Source organism: Dufourea novaeangliae, unplaced genomic scaffold (assembly GCF_001272555.1).
Source record: "Dufourea novaeangliae isolate 0120121106 unplaced genomic scaffold, ASM127255v1 scaffold1, whole genome shotgun sequence".
Lineage (NCBI taxonomy): Eukaryota > Metazoa > Arthropoda > Insecta > Hymenoptera > Halictidae > Dufourea > Dufourea novaeangliae.
In genome coordinates, this window is record NW_015373885.1 from 245,635 (window position 1) to 263,487 (window position 17,853).

The window sequence follows — 17,853 nt, forward strand, 5'->3', positions numbered from 1 at the left end:
CGGGGCAGTGACTCGAAGTATTTGACCCTCCTCAGTCTCTACTTCCTTTATATCCTGCTGTTAAAATTCCGTAGAAATTGGAAGAGGTACACACCGGTTGAACCCTATCGATACGTTCTGGCTACGCGCAACAGCGGCAGTCATCATCATCGAAGCGTAATCGATGGCTCCTACGATCGAGGGGGACCATACCGCGGTGGTGGCGGCGGTGCACGCGATGCATCGGGAAAGAGGTCGTGGACGAGATGCCGGGGCGGCCCTCCTGGCTTCGGACAGAACGATGAAAAACAGTTAATTGGCGTGGATCGTGGATCGCGAGCGGACGACGTAGATGACTGGTTTCCAGGCACGTAAAGTATTGGAAGGCGAACTTCGTGAAATTTTCCCGTGGCCGGCCACGCTAAATTGCTCGTTCCTCTCTTTCATTTAAAGTATGCGTATCCGTTCTCCACCGTCTAAGGTTATACGGGACCAGAAAGAAATTCTGCCGTGCACACACCCGTCGGTTAATCGGCCCGGGCTGCTTGAACTATTTATTAGATGCACGTACGTTCTGACTGAATTTTACTCTTTCCGCGCGCGTGCTTCGCGTGTGTAACGCTAAAGGATGCGTCCAAGAAGAGCCGTTGTACCGTGGCGGGGTAAGCGTTTTCAGGAACGTAACAAAGACCTGGTACATTCGAAACGGATACTCGTACGGTAATTATGTCGTCAATGGACGTTTCGGAATATATTGAAGCTGTTATGGGGATTAAAGAACATTGTGAGCGTCAGTGATCATAATTACTGTCTACTGGTTAATGGCGGAACTGTGGAAGAAACGTTCGAAGATACTAGTCTGTCCTGGTAGCTCGTGTCGACTAATTGCAAATTTCATAAAACATTACATCACGTTACATCATTACAAAGCATCTACAATGTAGAATCGTAGGAACTAGTCTGAGTGATGATAGATCCTTGAAACAGAGTATATCTACATACGTCGGGTCAGTCACAATCCCTTGCAATCTTTACTTTAAACCGAGCGAAGACGATAAATTCGTAAATTGTAAGCGGGGATAGAACCAGGAAGAGAGTTACGCGACTTTAAGACTCGCGTGAGCTCTGGACTCCCATCATATTTTCCACGACAGACGACACAGTAAAATTTTAACGACGGGCTTTCAGTGCCCGGAGTAAAACGATCGTTGGACGAGTTCAATCCGAATATAAGCACGAACGAACTGGAACTATGCCAGAAATCCTTGTGGACACGGGTATCGGATCGCGTAGCAGAGACTCGAGGGACTTCCGGGGAAGATTATGAAAGAAGGACGAAAGAATCATTAGCGGTGGACGGGATCACCTCTCGCCTGTGGGATACGACACGGGTATTCCGATGAAAACTGTATTGAAGCGGACCTTCTCGAAGAGACAGACACGTCCCATCGATATAAATAAAGTATCGGGGGATATGGGGAGAGAAAGAGAAGGTGGAAGAAAGAAAGCAAAAGAGAGAGAGAGAGAGAGTGGTGGCGGTGGCTGACACAACGACGGGCCAAATGAAAAATGCCGAGACGGACGATCAATGTAAATATATTCATGACGTGGGGTGGCTGCTCGCGGCACGGGGATGCCAGATATATACGGACTTTTATAGGATGGGGTCCGTTCGAGGACTCGATGGCACTTGGACGGGACATAATTCACTCTTTGGCAGCTCATTACAATTTAAAAAGGCCCCCATTCGCAGTGTACACCCTGACCGTGATTTCTTACGAGCGCGCGCACGACTTGCTCTCGCGTCAGACGTCTGTCACCTTCGAGACTGCGAGCCGAGAGAACCGAGGATTCCTGCACCGTTCGTCAACCCAAATTTGTCAGGAAAATATACCGTTACTTATCATCATTTTTTTTTATTCTCTATCAGTGGATGTTGAGTCATTTCAGACCCGATTCTAGACTTCTAGAATCACAGCGTTTCCCCTATCTGCATACAGAACAAACAAAAATTCATTCAAATGTATCTGAATCGCACTGAACTCGTAGAATTTTAAAGAATGGTACTCTACTATTTACCTCAACCTTTGAATTAAAAATATATCAACGACTGACCGTATATTTCTTCTGTCGATGGTATTGACTATAAGTTACTTTTTCTTTCTGCGAAACCACTGTTTAGCGGGTTGTTGCAACATCTCTTTCTCTGTCCGCTGCGATTGTTTGACACCGAAACAAGAAGTAACCCATGTGGATCCCTCGTGGATCAGAAATGACCAGGGTTTTTTGCTGGACCGAACGAAACCGGTCCGGGCTTAAGAACAAAAGAGGCAGCGACGAATCGTCTACCTCTCGGAGATTTCTAATTTCAGTCGTCCGATCGGCCATGTCGAAAGAGAAATGACTCCGTTGGCGTTTCCAAAGGCATCGATCCCGTGAGCAATTACCGGGATCGTCTTTTGTATGGGCAATTTTGATGAATGCGGCCCCGATCTGTGTCGACACAGGTCCTCGGCCAGAACCGTGGATTGTCTCTCGGAACGAAAAAAGGGGATCTCCATATCGGAGCGATTGGAACGACGAACCAGAAGAATTTGCAGTTATTACATGTAGCATAATGCGTATAAATATATTTCGTATAAAAAATAATACTTCGTTTAGTACAATTTACCAAAAAGGTAAAGGTAAATATACGAAATCAGAGGAAATGACTTTAATGATTCACAGAATCGAAGCTGAATATTTCTTCTAAAAAGTCGCCTTACTAAGCAGCTGTGCTCTCAACGAATGAAAAAATAAAGATCTATCTTCGTTTCAACTTATTTGCGTTGAAATGTGTTCAGTCCCTTTGCTACGATTATTTAAAAAAATGTTCAGATAGCAAAGTGTATGAATTTGGAACTTCTTTAGCTTGCGAGGACTATTTCTCGTCGACCAGCAGCTTAGAATCGACACTTTTTCGCATCGTTTTAACATTTTCGTAGCCGAGTTAGTTTACTTCTCAGGAACACAATATAAGTATTTTAACTCATACCATTAAGACAACAATGGCGTTAAAAATGCCTGTAACGTGTTCTTCTCTTTCTTTGGCCTCGAAGAATAAAGATGGTTTCCCAGCGACACATCTTTCCTGCTCGATCGCAGGGAAGAAAAGAAAAAGAAGAGCCTATCTCAGGAAACTGCAACTGCGTTCCCGTGGGAACAGAATTGATATGTATTCCGCGGCGCGTCCAATCTATCGCGGGTCAAGCTGCCTGAATTTTAAGCGCGATACACACCGCCGTAGATCCGGATCTCCCTCCCAGACGTATCGATATGGGGTGCTTTGTGTCCGTAATATACGGGGTGTCCCGATCAATTTTTCAAACTTGAACGATATTTCACCCTATTCGGTTAAAAGTATCGCAGTCCTATGTGTTAATGGTACGAACTAATTATAATATCGACTGAATGCCTCTTAAATTCATCTCTATAAAATTTCGAAAATATTCTACTTCTATTCTCACGTATCTGTGTCTTGCGTAATGTGTATAAGCATTCTCGTGTCCCCCTGTATAAGCACATTTAAAAATATTTTTTATATTTTATATTATCTCCCACATTTTTATACGGTATTCGAGTTACACTTTAATCATGATTGGTACCACGTTCGATCAGTTTTCTGTTAAGATGTATACTGCTACACCCAGTATATTTGCGAGCGGTGTGCCCGAGAGAGCAACGACGAACACTGACCAAACGGTTCTTCCATACATTCGAAAACTTACGAGGGCATAAAGCGCGCCCCCTTACATACGTATGTATATAGATATATACATATATATACATCGTCGATACGTATGCATACACGCGCGTCTGGCTACGAACGGATCGCGTGCGCGGCCACAGAGAAGGGTGGAGCACCGGCCGCGAAGGGACGGCACTGGTCATCGTCGGAAAATTGAATTTCGTCCCAGAGGGCCGCTCGGATGAAGTATGCTGACAGTTGGAAAATTTGCGTTTAACCGTGTGCACGCGGCGCCACCCACCCTCCCCCCAGAAAATCTTCGACAGGTTTCCCACCCTTAGACACAAGATGGATTCTTAAATCCGGGGGTGTATCGCCTTGAATTCGTTTCACTACATTCAGTTTGTGTACGTTCTTTGACAAACTTTTAGTAGACGATATTAGAAAATCTTCATTACAGTTAGAAACTATCTTAATGAAAGAATAAATTAGAAATCTTACGGATTATAAACTTTCACGATTTGGATACTCACCGTGGGGTACCCAGCCGTGGTGGCATTTGTCGCAGTACCGGATGTGACGTTTTCCCGGGGTGAAGGAGTCGCAAGTACATCCGTTGATGGTACATCTGATAGACTGAAACAAAGAAGGAACACATAAATTTTACAAATTAATATTCATTCACCACACTGAACCTCAGCATACGTAAACACCACATTAGCGCGAATTTAGATTTTGAATTTTCAGATGATTAAGAACTTCAGTAGAATAAAGGCTAGTTAAACTTATAACATATTTGTTAGAGTGAAATTTTTTTGTTTTGAAAAGGAAGCTTCATGCAATGGCCGAGTCCTATCACTTTCGACTTTCAGAAGCACACTGGTATATAGTATTCAAGAATAGTGGCTGTTCGTTAAGTTGAAGAAGAAAGGCGATACTACATCTCGAAGGGGCATGAATTTTATTTGACTTTTCAGCCTGGAGGGGCGGGGGATATCCCGGACAGTTTGGCGCGGATTAAAGGATCGTTGCCACGGGCAAGTTAGAAAAAAAGGAAAGGGGGTGTGGTATTTTGAGTGACCGTTTGGTATAACGCCACCCCAGAGAAGGCTCGTAAGAGACGAGCCCGCTCGTCGGATTTTAAGGAACCGTGAATATTTTCCACCCTTCGGCACGAAATTAACCCCTTGGGAGCCACCATCCAATCCTGCCCTCTCCCCGGGGCTAAAAGGAGCCGAGCGGCAACTTCTCCCCCCTCCCCTCGGATCGGGTATTACTTTATGTACGCGGCGGAAAAAGTTTATTTCCCGCTATTGCGAGGTATACCTACTACGAGTATCCTTGGCCCGTCCGTGCTCCGCCGTGACCCGAAACAGGAGAGAAAAAATATTAATTCATCCTCTTCCATCTTTCACGCGTTTCGAAACTTTCCCGGTGAACAACATGGGTCTGCACTGAAGGGAAACTTTGCGATCCTTATTAAACAGCCGCCCTTTCACCGTCCAACGTCATTTTCATCGCGCCTTGACGTCGATATATTTACTGCGTAAACGCATCGAGCGAAAAAACGAAGAAAACGGTAGAAGTCTTCAAAGTTTCATCGATATCTCGGTAAAGAAACAAAGCGAATATCAATTTCTTGTAATGTAAGAAAGCATAACACACTTTAAGTGATTTTGAATCCGTATCGAATCAATGTCCCAGCCATCTGAACCGTTTCATCCACACGATCCTTCGAATAAACCGAGTTCTAGTGCAAGTTTCCTGTGAATAGCAACCACATTTGCGAATCCACTAGACTCGAACGACGCTTCGACCACATGGCCGTTCCTTTCCGCGGATGATCCGCAACAGGCTAGGATTGTCCACTTTCGCCAGTGCCCTTCCCGCTTTCGCGTCACCGATTTCTGGTATCGCGGTGTGTGTACGGAAAGCAATAACATTTTTACGAGCCACGAAACATTTATTGCCGGCCCTCTGCCACCGCGCGCGGGGGCAGTTTTATCATCGCCGTTTCTCCGTTTAATACTCCCGCTTAAGGACGTCGCGGAGTAGCTTCTGTATATTTTTCGCGGTTGTGTATCTTTCGATTAGACCGATGCTACGAAGACACTTCCAGATCCGCGACGACGAGTTCATCGATTATGCCGTATTTTCCGAATACATCAAATCCTCGACGACTTTTCGAAGGCTCCTAGGCAGTGAACTTTAAATATTTCATAAACTAATGGCCAGATATGAGTAAAACTGTGCGGGTGATTTGTACATGTGATTGCGATGTGAATGGGCCGTGAGGCTTGTGCGGCGTTCGCGATTGGCTGCTCGGCGGGGGGGCCGATCGCCACCTGTGGGACGACCGCGTGAACTGTCACCGAGCGGATTGATTGTTCGCCGATCTTGATTCTGTGTAATTTTAAGGATGTTCGCGCGGGAGCGACCCGGCGTCATTGCGTTTTCGAATATTGGTTATGTTGCGTGCTTGAGCTCGACGCGTGTGATTTCTTTCCTTTGTTTACCAGAGTTGCGAATTAACGTGTTGTCCGGTGTGCGTAGGGCAACGTGGGGTTGTTCAGTCCAGCTTTCTTGCGTTCTGGGTTTGTCGACTGTTTGTAAAAGGCGTCTATGTGTGTCGAGTTTAAGTGCACTGTGAATCTCTGGGTGAGTCTGTCCACGAAACAACGGACGTGCTGTCCTGTGAGCGTTCCTCGGCGTGCGGAATTAAGGTCGTACATTTCTTCTAATTATAATTAAGGCTTTTTCCCCCTCGGGGGTTTTTACGCTAGTAATTCCTCAATTACAAAAAGGGCTTTTTTCCTCCATTGGAGGTTTGTTTATGCCAATAAATTATTCTTCTTTCTTTCATCCCCAGAAATCAAGTGTTTTACATTTTATTATATTATATTCACTAACAAAAACAAATATCATTGGCTTCAGAATTCGTAGCTCTATCACTGTGTTAAACTTCATTAAAAAGTCAATGTTACACCTGGGGACCTCTCCTTGCCAGAGCTGAGGACTGATTAATCATCTCTTCGTCATCCAGCCGGCTAATGAAACACGTTTGCGTCTCTACGTTCGCGCCCGGTTATCGATGATCTACGTATCGTTCCTCCGTGAGAAAATAATAGATCAACGGATAGAACAGATTTAATCGATGCGATACCAGCGATTTGTTCGTGATTATCGGAACGTTCAGAAGCTACTACACAGTCGATACCAAGAGGCTTTCCCGTAGCTTTACTAGACGATTCAATTCGCGTCGGAATAAATGTTTGCCAAGCAAGAACGAATAGTTTACTGATATTAAACATTTACCATCTAGGATTATCTTTTTCTGCAACTGCATCGTATTTCAGAACGAATCACTCGAATGTTTAAACAGTTTCCACGTCGAAACGAATACGAGCGCGCATCGCGGAATAGAGATAAAAAGGGAGAATAGAGGCAAGTTCAATTAATACGAAAAAGTAATCTCAAAGAGTCACGGGGCGGGATATAAAACCCGGGGACTTTGTTTTATGCGAGCGAAACATCCCTTCCACTGCCTTAGCGCAGGGCGACCGCTAATATCGCCATATAATCTGTCGCCGTTCCGAATAAATAACCCGCTGGGAAGCTAATAAAATTCATGGGGCTGCGAAATTTTGTCCGCTGGAAAGCCTTGGAACTTGTTCGTTTACACGCGACAGAAGATTTCCCGTGAACACGGTTTCACGGTGGCACGGGACGCTGTCTGTATAAAGACACATGGCCGACTATAGCAGCTCGCGCGTCGCTTCATTTGTCTTTATATTAGCGGCACACGCCGCTCTAGTGCTATAACAGCCTCGCTTGCCACCCCCTTTTGCCTCGCAACGGCGATGCGTCGACAACGAAACGTCTTCCCCCTTTTCCTTTTTTCATCGTGTGGAATACACATATTATGCATGGACTTTTTTCCATGTGTTGAAATACAGGGGTCTCGTAGTACCCTGCTTTGCTAGAGCTTGAATTTTTATTTTCCACAGAGTGTTCATTAGTGCACATTAAAAAAAAACACGCGCAAGCGAAGTTACAGTGGGTGATTAAATTATTGGAACTGTAGTACAAAAATATATCTTTTCTGTGTTTGGGTATGAAATAAAATCATAATATCAAGGTTTCTGCACTGGATAATTTTTAATTAGAAATTGTTCATACACCAAAAAAATTAAACTTACCGTATTGTAGTTATAAAGAATGCTGTTAACTCTCATTCCTCCGTTGTGTTAATTCGACACGATTTCTTCTAAGGATAAAGGTAAACTCAAAACGGGAAAAGAATCCATTCGAGTTCTTCCCCTAGGCCTCCAGTTATTTCTATTACTGGCGAAGGCGGTGGCTATTGGTACCGTAAAAGTGAGTTTTAATTTACCTTCTGTACACGTGATTAGAGACGTGTTGCGTGTATATGTGAAGTAGTTGATACGAATTGTACGGTATCTCGACAATGATACCGAACACGCATCGTGTAGTATACCATCGTTGAATACGAACGAACAGTTCCCGCGTTGGATGCAACGATGAATATTACAACGTATCAGAGAATGATAATTAATTGCGCGCTGGTATGGATTACACGAATCACACGAACGTTTGTTTCCAGTCAATAACACCGGCGATCGGTGGGCAACGGCGATGATGCTCATGGTAATAATCGTGACCGTACCGCGCGGCACGGTTACACGGTAATATGCCCGCCGCATTGTTAATGTATACGTGCTTAATTTGGCGAGTACAATGAACGCGGATATGCAATCATATCTGCGAGTAGTGTCATCGATCTCTTGTATTTCTTAGTTAGGCTAGGGTCTTCTTGTACGCCGCGTTTAATATTAGTAATATAATTCTGAAATAATTTCTATTGAAAGTATATTTATAAACGTAAATTAATTTAACGTGAAATAGCCATCTTTGATATTTTGGGGCTAGAAGTCCATCGTTTAGGCAACTGATATTTTTGTATTATTCGGGAACGTGGTACTATGTTACTCAGTTAAGCAAAGAGGAAAAATGACTTGATGGTAATTGATAGAATAATTTCAATGTAATGGTTTCGATATTATCATTCGGATACAGTCGTCTAGTATCTTTTCTGAAAATGGGCAGTAAGATTTTAATTATTCGATTACTGTTTCCGAATGACAATATCGAAACCATTCCATTGAAATAATACTATTAATTACCATCGTGGTAACACAAGTAAACTTTCTGTCGAAATTCGTCAAACAGGAGCCACTTTCAAGGAAAACGCACTCGAGGCTGATGTTCCTAAAACTCGGCATTTAGTTGGTTAAATTGTAGCCGATTTCGGGATTGATAACGAAGAGAGAGATATAGAGAGATAGAGGGCAGTTCGAGGCATGAGAGTACGAAAACTCGACAGCACTCGGCGACGATGACGTCTATGCGATCTGCCGCGGCCAAATTCGCCCCGGTGGATGCAGCGCGTTCGTGTTTAATGAACGGGGCTAATCTCCAACCCTCCTGACTCGAAATGCAACGGTAACAACGCCGCGCCGCGCCTGCCGGCCGGACGGCAACACGTTCATCGTTTGCAAATTAATTTGACCAGCGCGAATTAAACCTCAAGTATAAAGCTGGCTCGCGTCGACCGTTGCAGCCCCATTAATGAGTTCGAGGTCATAAGCTGGTCTATGCGTTTCGCTGATCGGATCCCTCGTGCCGTTCCGTTCTGTTCCGAGGCCGAGCGGCGCGTACTCAGCCACCCCTCGCCGACCTTTTCCTCGCGAATTCGCGTCGATGTTCCATGAAATACGTGTTAGGATGCCCGTGTGCCGTTTTAGAACGTGATAGACAGGAAGAGTTGCTAAAATAGCAAAAGCAACGTTGCTAGTATTTCGATGAAAAATTTCGTCTGAACGACGACAGAGTGTGTATTGTTATTTTCGTGATATTCGACTTAGGTACTTGCAGGCTTTTGACTTCTTTACAATTCAGAAAATCCGTCAATTTCAGGTATTGAAACTTTTATCCCCTTGTTACGCGGAGAAAGTGGAAAGAAGCAATTGGCGCCCCTCGATTGGGAAAACTACAAGGACGCGTGTCGACGTCGGGGAAACGTGTCGCTGTATGGAAAAGAGAACAGAGAACGCCTGTATTCGTTGGGCTGTTCTTCATCCCGATACGCTTCATGCGTGGCGGAATAATGATATTCTAACAGCCTGGCCACGCTTAGCATATTGTCGCGGCCACAATGGCAATTTACATGATATATCTGCCCGTTTTCCTGAGTCGCGTGCAAATGTACCGGAATTAACTGGCTGGACGGCTGCAAGAGAATATCGCGTATTTCGTGATGGGGCCCTGTGCTTGCCAAAAAATTCAAGGAATAAATAATTCCTTGGACATCCACGGCCGTGGAGAGAAGCCCTTTTACGTTTCGAGACGTGAATATTTTCGACTGAACATTCCATCTTGAACGAACGTCAAGCGTTGAGTCATTAGTATTCGATAACTATTTCGTCGTTACCTTCGAGATGTTATCCAAGATTGAAATAGTAGAAGATTGGTAAACAATTCCCTATTACCAAAGCCTCGTTTTCGCCAATTTCTTTGAATGCCGATCAATATTTCAGCGGCTTGATTTACTCTCGCGTCGCAAATTAATAGCCAGGAAATATGAAACAATTCATCGAGGCGTCGTTCCAGCGAAAGTGAAAAATTCGCCAACGGGGCCGATTAGCCACCCTCGAGTACGGGGCGCAAAGATTATTTCGTATCGTTAAAGAGAAAAAGGAAAAAGGGGGTGGTCCTGCGTGGACGATAAATATCGCGGCGGCGGCGACGACAAAATATCGCGAAATAAGAAAGGTTCGCTCGGGCCGGGGTTGACAGACGGCACCCCCAGGAGCACTAAGTCACGGGCTATGCTAACTTTCGGCCTGACCGGCGCGGCCCCTCTATTTCCGACCGATGAAATAATATCACCCCGATTGCCGGTCCTGATCCATGTACCGTGAAACGTCTACGAGGCTTCGGGGCCGAACACAAGAGGGATGTTTCTCGGGAAGCGCAAGTCGGCCAAGAAAATTGCCAAGGGATGCATATACATGGGATACATAAGGATGCATATTCTTTGAATCTCGAGAATGCACGATTTTTAAAAGGGAAGAATTCTCATATCGAGGATGTACTTTTTCTCCCTTATTCGATGGATTCTTGATAGCACAAAATGTTGCCCGACAGTTTATTTTTCTTATTTAATATTGCAACATAATATAATAGAGTTGTCTTCTTTGAATCTCGAGAATGCACAATTTTTAAAAGGGAAGAATTCTCATATCGAGGATGTACTTTTTCTCCCTTATTCGATGGATTTTTGATAGCACAAAATGTTGCCCGACAGTTTATTTTTCTTATTTAATATTGCAACATAATATAATAAATTAGATCATAAAGGTGGTTTCATCTTTTCAATAAAGGATAACTATCCACAGGAATGTAGAGCGATTTTTCATAGCGTCGCAAGAACAACGTGCAAGCGTGTTGGACTACTGGTGTCCGAAACTCGACCCAAAAACGTTCAAGCGTCCCCTTCCCGGTGACTCGACCCCGTGAAACGTTAACCGAACAATAGCTCGCCCGTGGGGCTGTCAAAAAAAAAAAAGGATACGGAAGAAACAAAAGAGGAACAATTGGATTACCGGTCGCTATCCCTTTCTACGCTTGACGCGGTGGTGTCGGTCGAGCGGGCGCAATCGTCCAGAAAATGTCCATGGTCGACGGTCGTAACTCTCAATTATTTAGGAAAATTGTTAAAAGCCGCAGATGAACAGGGGATTTGGTGGCCGTGGGAGGAAACGGTCCCTTCCGTTCGTTGAGTAGAAAATTACTCGATCCCTTTTCTTTTCCCTTTTCGTATCCTCCGTGTTGCAACGTTCGCGCGCGCGCACACGAGTCGGCGAACAGGTAGCGCAAAGGGAGGGAGGGTGCTTTTTAAATCTCATTATTACAGCTGGTGGGCAATGCGAAAAATAACCGAGGGGTTGTGTCCAGTCGCGGCGAACGGCCAGGGATCGAGGGAACGAAGGGGGTAGGGGTGGGGCGGTTTGGAGAACTTAATCCTACGGGTTTAGCCGTAAAACGACGATCGCGCCTTGCAACCCCCGCTTGGCTTTCCAGCCAGCAGCCACGCGTTCGGGATTTCTTTTTTAATGCGATAAGGAGAACAATGCCACGATATTTCGCCTCCTAGCGGCGGACACGCCCTCCGGGATTTAATAACCCCCGTTCTGCTTCGGCCGTATGTACCCGTGGTCGCGAGCAGAGAGAACTCCGGGGTATCGGGGTGCGCTGTTAATTGAGAAAATCGTACGCGAGGGGGATGAATTCCGAGAGCCATCTTTCTCCCCGATGAAATTACATTAACGCTTTATCGAGTCTTTAAAATCGTAAAAATACGAATATTTAAAGCAATTTTTAATTGTACAGCTTGCTGTGAAAAACGACCAACAGTACGTGTGTGTGCGCAAGCCTGTGGTGTTAAAAGAAAACAATCGTTTCGACGAAAGACTTTTTTTTAACGGGGATCCATCGACGACCAGTAAAGTGTGGATAATGACAGGTACAGGGGGATCCAAATCAAACTGCAATTCGCAAGGGGGAAATCGACAGGCACTGAGCCACCAGGGCTATTTGGCAAAGGAAGAGCACAATAATAATAATAATAATAATAATAATAATAATAATAATCGTAACGCGATATCGAAGGATATCGTTTCACGCTGGGATGGAGAGAGGGATGGGGGGATCAGCGGAGCACGGCTGGTCGCGGCAAGGATCGACGGGGTCTCTCGATCTTGGCCAGTGGTCGGACCGAAGGCGGCCAAAAAAGAAAAATGACTAGACGTTTTAATAGAGCGAGTTTTCATCTATCGTCCCTATTCATCGGCAATTTCCGATTGAGTCGCCCCCCGTCTCCAGGGGGATCGATCGCCATTGTCTCGGCCCCGACTTGACTTTTCATCCTGACACGGCCACACCTTGCGTCGTCCTCGCGATCCACCGTCGTTCGACGAAAACGAACCATAATGGAGTAATGGCCCCAATGGAAGCCGTTCCTCAGGCGGGGAATCGTTCAGGAAATACTGCCGTTACACGCGACATGTGACACTCTAGCTGTCGGAGCACCCAGGAACGGGTTTTTGTAATCGTTCCGGGGTCTAATGTGCCATCGCGAATGCTTTTAAGAGCGGTAGCAATTTTAAGCGTGGCCAGAAGTAGAAAACGTTGATATAAACTGTGAGTTTGGAATCTTTTATGTTCTTTCAGGCTTAAGAAAATAATAAGTTTGAATATGAACCGAGCAAATCGGTAAAAGTCACTATTTAATCATTTGCTTATTTTAATGACTTAATTTACTTCTTTATATATTTCATATTTATTCACTGATACTGGTTCATTTACCGGTGCATCCACCCTACCAACAAAATCTTTCACAACTAATCTTGCTGTCCTCAGGGCGAATCCAAAAAAATCGTAGATACTTCGCGCAAACGTGTGATATCAAATCAAGCTTGAATTTTGAATTATTATATAGTTTAGAACTACCCTGTATCCAGGAATCTGCTAGTATTCTCACAGTTGACCGATAGCAATCCCTTAATAAGACACTTCGTTTCTTTGAGAACCGTCAGCGTCTCTCGACCGGTTTCACCGACACGATTTCTGTTCGGTTTCATTAATATAATTACCATCGACTCGAGAAAGGTTGCGCGATATGGCAGTGTGCATTTCGTACAATTTCAGCAAGTAGCACTCAAGCCTTCGGTCGTCGACGGTCCCGATGGCTGATGGCTTCCTGACACGGGACGTCCTTTCCTGGTAAAGGTGCCTCGCGAAAGGATCGTGACTCCGTGCCTTTCCTCCCGTTCGATCGGTTACGCCCATCGGGGATGATTAGGCGTCGGGGGATCTCGCGAAGGACGACTCGACGTCGAGGCTTGACCTCGGTAAAAATTTCGAAGGCTAAGAAACGCGGAGTATAGATCGGAACATAACTTGTCCTGACATCAGAAAAATCGTCAAGGACAAGGAAACTTGTGATAATTTCATGCTGAAAAGCATCCCCGTTTTTGTCTATGGTGAAAAATTTGTAGCCATGAAAGCTTTCCTAGATGGTTTTATTGGAGACGTTGAGAGCAGGGCGTGTTTAAGTTGGCCGTTTCTGTGTTACACCGTCCAGCGAGAGTTTCACCCTTTGTTTGAGGAACAAAAAACGCATGGTCCACGGGTATTTGCTCCCTGTTGCTCAAACACAGTGGGCGCGCACGAATTATAAATACATTTTTCCAGTAGTACTTGCAGCGAACGTTGCAGAAAAATAATAGAAATGATATAATTTTCAAAGATCTCAAGATGTCCGTACTGTTTTCATTCCTAAATACTAGGACTATCGTACTATGACGATGTCGATACTTTCGTGATCCACCGACTTACATTCGAATAAATTTCGTGTGGCTACCCTGAAAAGCGAAATCATTCGTTCGCCCTATTCGCGATACCACCATGCGTAAACATCATAAGGCTGCCAGAGCACGAGTAAATAACCAGGCGTCGTTTCTCGACCTCTATAAAGCAACATCGCGGGCAAGTCGAACGAAGTGTTAACAGCGCGGGAACGCGAGGAATGTATACGCCGGGAAATAAAAATGTTAACGACGCGAAACACACGGCCGGCCCCCGACAAGCGAACAGAGAGACGGACATCGCTCGTGGACTGCGAGCCGTGGGGCGAATATATCAGAATTCTCGCGGAGTAGAAAGGTCCTCTCGATCGACTGGCGTGTGCGCGTGTGTCAGGCGGCTGGCAAATAAATAATAACCACCGCCAATTATGGAATTCCATCGGCGTAGCCCCGACGCGGTGGAGACGGTCTGCATCCGCGGAATTCCCGCGGGTGGAGCAAGGACTCCGAGCGAATCGAAAGGTCGCCGATATATCGCGGCACTAGATGTCTGTTTCTTGCGTGGCTGCGGCCATCGCCTTGCCGAACCAAGGAGTGTCTCTCGAAAGGAGAGAACCCGGCACGAGCTGGAAATCGATAGGCGAACCGCACCGTCGACCGGAAACGCTGCCTCGAGTCTATCGAACATACACTTTGGTCGCTCGCCATCTGGACCGTCATCTTCACAGTTCGTCGCGGATGATCTGGATTTTATGTCCTCGTGATTGGTTAGTGAATTGCTTCGTCGATCGTTAGAAGGTTTCTGGTACACGTTTAGTACTCTATATGGAATACTGAAATTTCAGAAAGCGAAGTAGAAGTGGGTATGAGATCAGCTGGTACGAAACGTAATATAATCATTGATCCCACTGGCCCAAAACTCTTTTCTTTGAATAAATTGAGATTCTATAAGACTTTATTAAAATTCGAGCCTCGATGCACTCAAATTCAAATCGAATTTAATCTCTCATTTAAATCTATCCACTAGAATACCTTAGGAACTGTTGATAATACACCATCCAAGATATTCGAGTGGATCGATTTAAATCGGGCACCCTGTAGAATCTGTATTCGTTCTTATTATTACTCGACACATTTAGTTTAATTTCCGGGAGGATCGCGTTATCAGAGAAAAATGAAAAGTATCTGGAACTCAATACCTTCAATGGCAAACGTGGTCGAGGAGGATAGGGCTCGATCCCCAAAAGGAGCGATCGATCGCGAGCGTGAGTATGAGGGCCCTAGGTGGTTCTCAGGAGAGCCGCCGCCGCTCTAGAGGGAGCCACAGGTTTCTCAAATAAATCGGAATTTCAAGAGGGACATTAAGGATGCGACGCTGGCCAATAAGTTCCGCGGCTCGTGTTCGCCGTGTCGACCGTGCTCTTGGGGTCCCCACCGATGAAATATGAACGTCCTGTGGTCTTGTCTTTCGCGCGTATTGCACGCACACGAGCAGATCTCTCTCTCTCTCTTTTTCTCCAGGTGTGTACTGGCGGCCGTATGCACACGTGTGCCGCGTTAAACGAATAATAAACACGTGTACCGTCTATGCGTAATAGACGCGGGCTCCGTATACTTCATTGACCGGGCCCCTCGACTCGTATAACTCGCTTGCCCGCCGCGACCCTGTGTGTGCACCTTATGCCGGCGACTTCTCTCCTCGCTTCGTTGCGGGGGACATCTTCACTTTATGAAATTCCGCCACGGAATTTATGCGAGCGCGGGTATATATATTTTTTTCGCCGCCGCGAGCGACCAGCAAACATTTATTCGGTCCACGTTTCTTCGGTGTATTGGTCGGAGTATCGGCCAACGATTTTTTCGATTTATTTGTGGATCTGGTTATAAGGTGTTGAAAGTAACTGAGCTGAATCTAAGTGAAGGAGAAACATATTAGTGCTCCTTAAGTCTTACCTATGTTTATGTTCTCTTCCACATTTTCTTACTAATACTTATACATGTGCGACTCTATACTCTATACTCATTAAACTGTACTTTAATGTGTACTTATTTCGTACTATACTTATACTGTTCTGTATTGTACTTATATTCTGTAATTTACCTTTATACTCTCATCTAACAAAAGGGACTTCCCGTAAACAAATTTACATTTAGGACCGTACTTCCAAACGGGTACAAGTACATATACATATAAGGTTTAATTGCAAATCGAATGATTTCCGCGTGGATCAGAAAACACGTTCGCGAGCATTATTATTTTGCGTGTGAATGATAAAGGATTTTCCGTGAATACCTCCTCAGCCTCACGATTTTCGATCGTCGAACCTTATAATTTATCGCGAGAAGCAACGAGAGCATTACGGGAGAAAGATCGATCAGTCTTACCATCCGCGATCTCTCGAACGGAGGGGTCAGAAGGGCGAGGAGAGTCGCACCCTCGACCCTTTTCGGCTGGGCCCCGAACACGAGAGTGTAACGGCAACCCCGGCTCGGGGCCCCCGGTCGATGCGTGATATATCGGCTCGTAAAAATCCCCCGGGAATAAAATATCTCCGTTGGATCTCGGGGCGAAGGTCGGCGTCGCCGAAAGGGCCCCTCGCCGCGGCGCGCCGCGTTTATGGGTGACCAGGTACACGTACGACCGCGGCCCTCGCGCACACGTACCCATAGGTGCGAACATTGTTAACAAGTCCCGTATTTTATACACTCCCGCAGAAACAACGAGCGCCGGCTGCTGGCAAGGGGATCATCCACACAGGGCCCAGGGGTGCTCCGTCACCCTATTCCCGGTGTTTTCGGTGTCGATAATGCGCGCCTGGGGGATCCAGTAAACCCTCCCCCTCTATCTCGTCGCGTGTTCAACCCGTTTTCGCGTATATGTATTTTCAATTCACGGCTGAACGACCGCGAAACGCTGCTAATCCGATTGATAAACGGAAGAATGCAATGAATGACCCGTGGAACTGCGGAAACTCGAAAATCGATTTAAAACTATTCTCTTTCGGTGTTTCGAAGTTTTAGATAGATCTGCAGGACCTAGATTTTCATTCGTATCGGGTGATAAAGTGAACTGGATATTCGAAAGTCGAGGCATAGACGCGAAGAGATATCGTCCGGTTGACTAGGATCTCGTCAGGATACCGTCGCAGATTGATCGATACGATCCGAGTGCGCGAGTATCGAGAAACTTCGAAACCGCAGAAACGCATCCAGGTCAGTCGGCGCATAAATCGCGCGCGGCGTGCCGCGTGAACGCTTAACATGAATAATCGTAACATAAATAAAAGGCATCGCGCGCACGCAGGGCCCTCGTCCGAGCGCCGACGTCCATTAACGCGCGTTAGGGCGACGTTAATCCGTTGGGAACGTATTTAAATTTACCCGCTTACACCGAGACGCTGGACAATGTAAATAATTCTTGATCGATCGGATATCGATTGCCGGGACTCGCGCGGGGAGCGAACGATCGTGGCATTTACATATAGATAGCGCTGTCAATGTAAATTATTACGGCAATAACCGACAGGGTATATCAATTTATCCTCGTTTCGAGGGCTTTGTTTCTCTTTTTTAGATTTCTTTCCGCGGCACCGCGGCGCGAGCATGCGATGATAAAAAAATCGACGACAATCGCAAGCGCAGCTGAGAGGGAATTGAGAACCCCTCTCTACTCAGGGACCGACAACGAGGACGACGACG

At 45.7% G+C, this 17,853-nt stretch overlaps 1 protein-coding gene across 1 annotated transcript in view; it reads right to left on the minus strand.

Moving 5' to 3' along the window:
- Positions 1 to 4,166: 4,166 nt before the first annotated feature.
- Positions 4,167 to 17,853, minus strand: part of LOC107192100 — an 86,525-nt gene continuing 72,838 nt past the window's right edge. Inside the window, exons 3-4 of the mRNA XM_015581331.1 lie at positions 4,240 to 4,342; positions 4,167 to 4,177 (exon numbers count right to left, since the gene is read on the minus strand). Of these exons, the coding sequence (XP_015436817.1) occupies positions 4,167 to 4,177; positions 4,240 to 4,342 (114 nt within the window). The remainder of the gene's footprint in view (positions 4,178 to 4,239; positions 4,343 to 17,853) is intronic.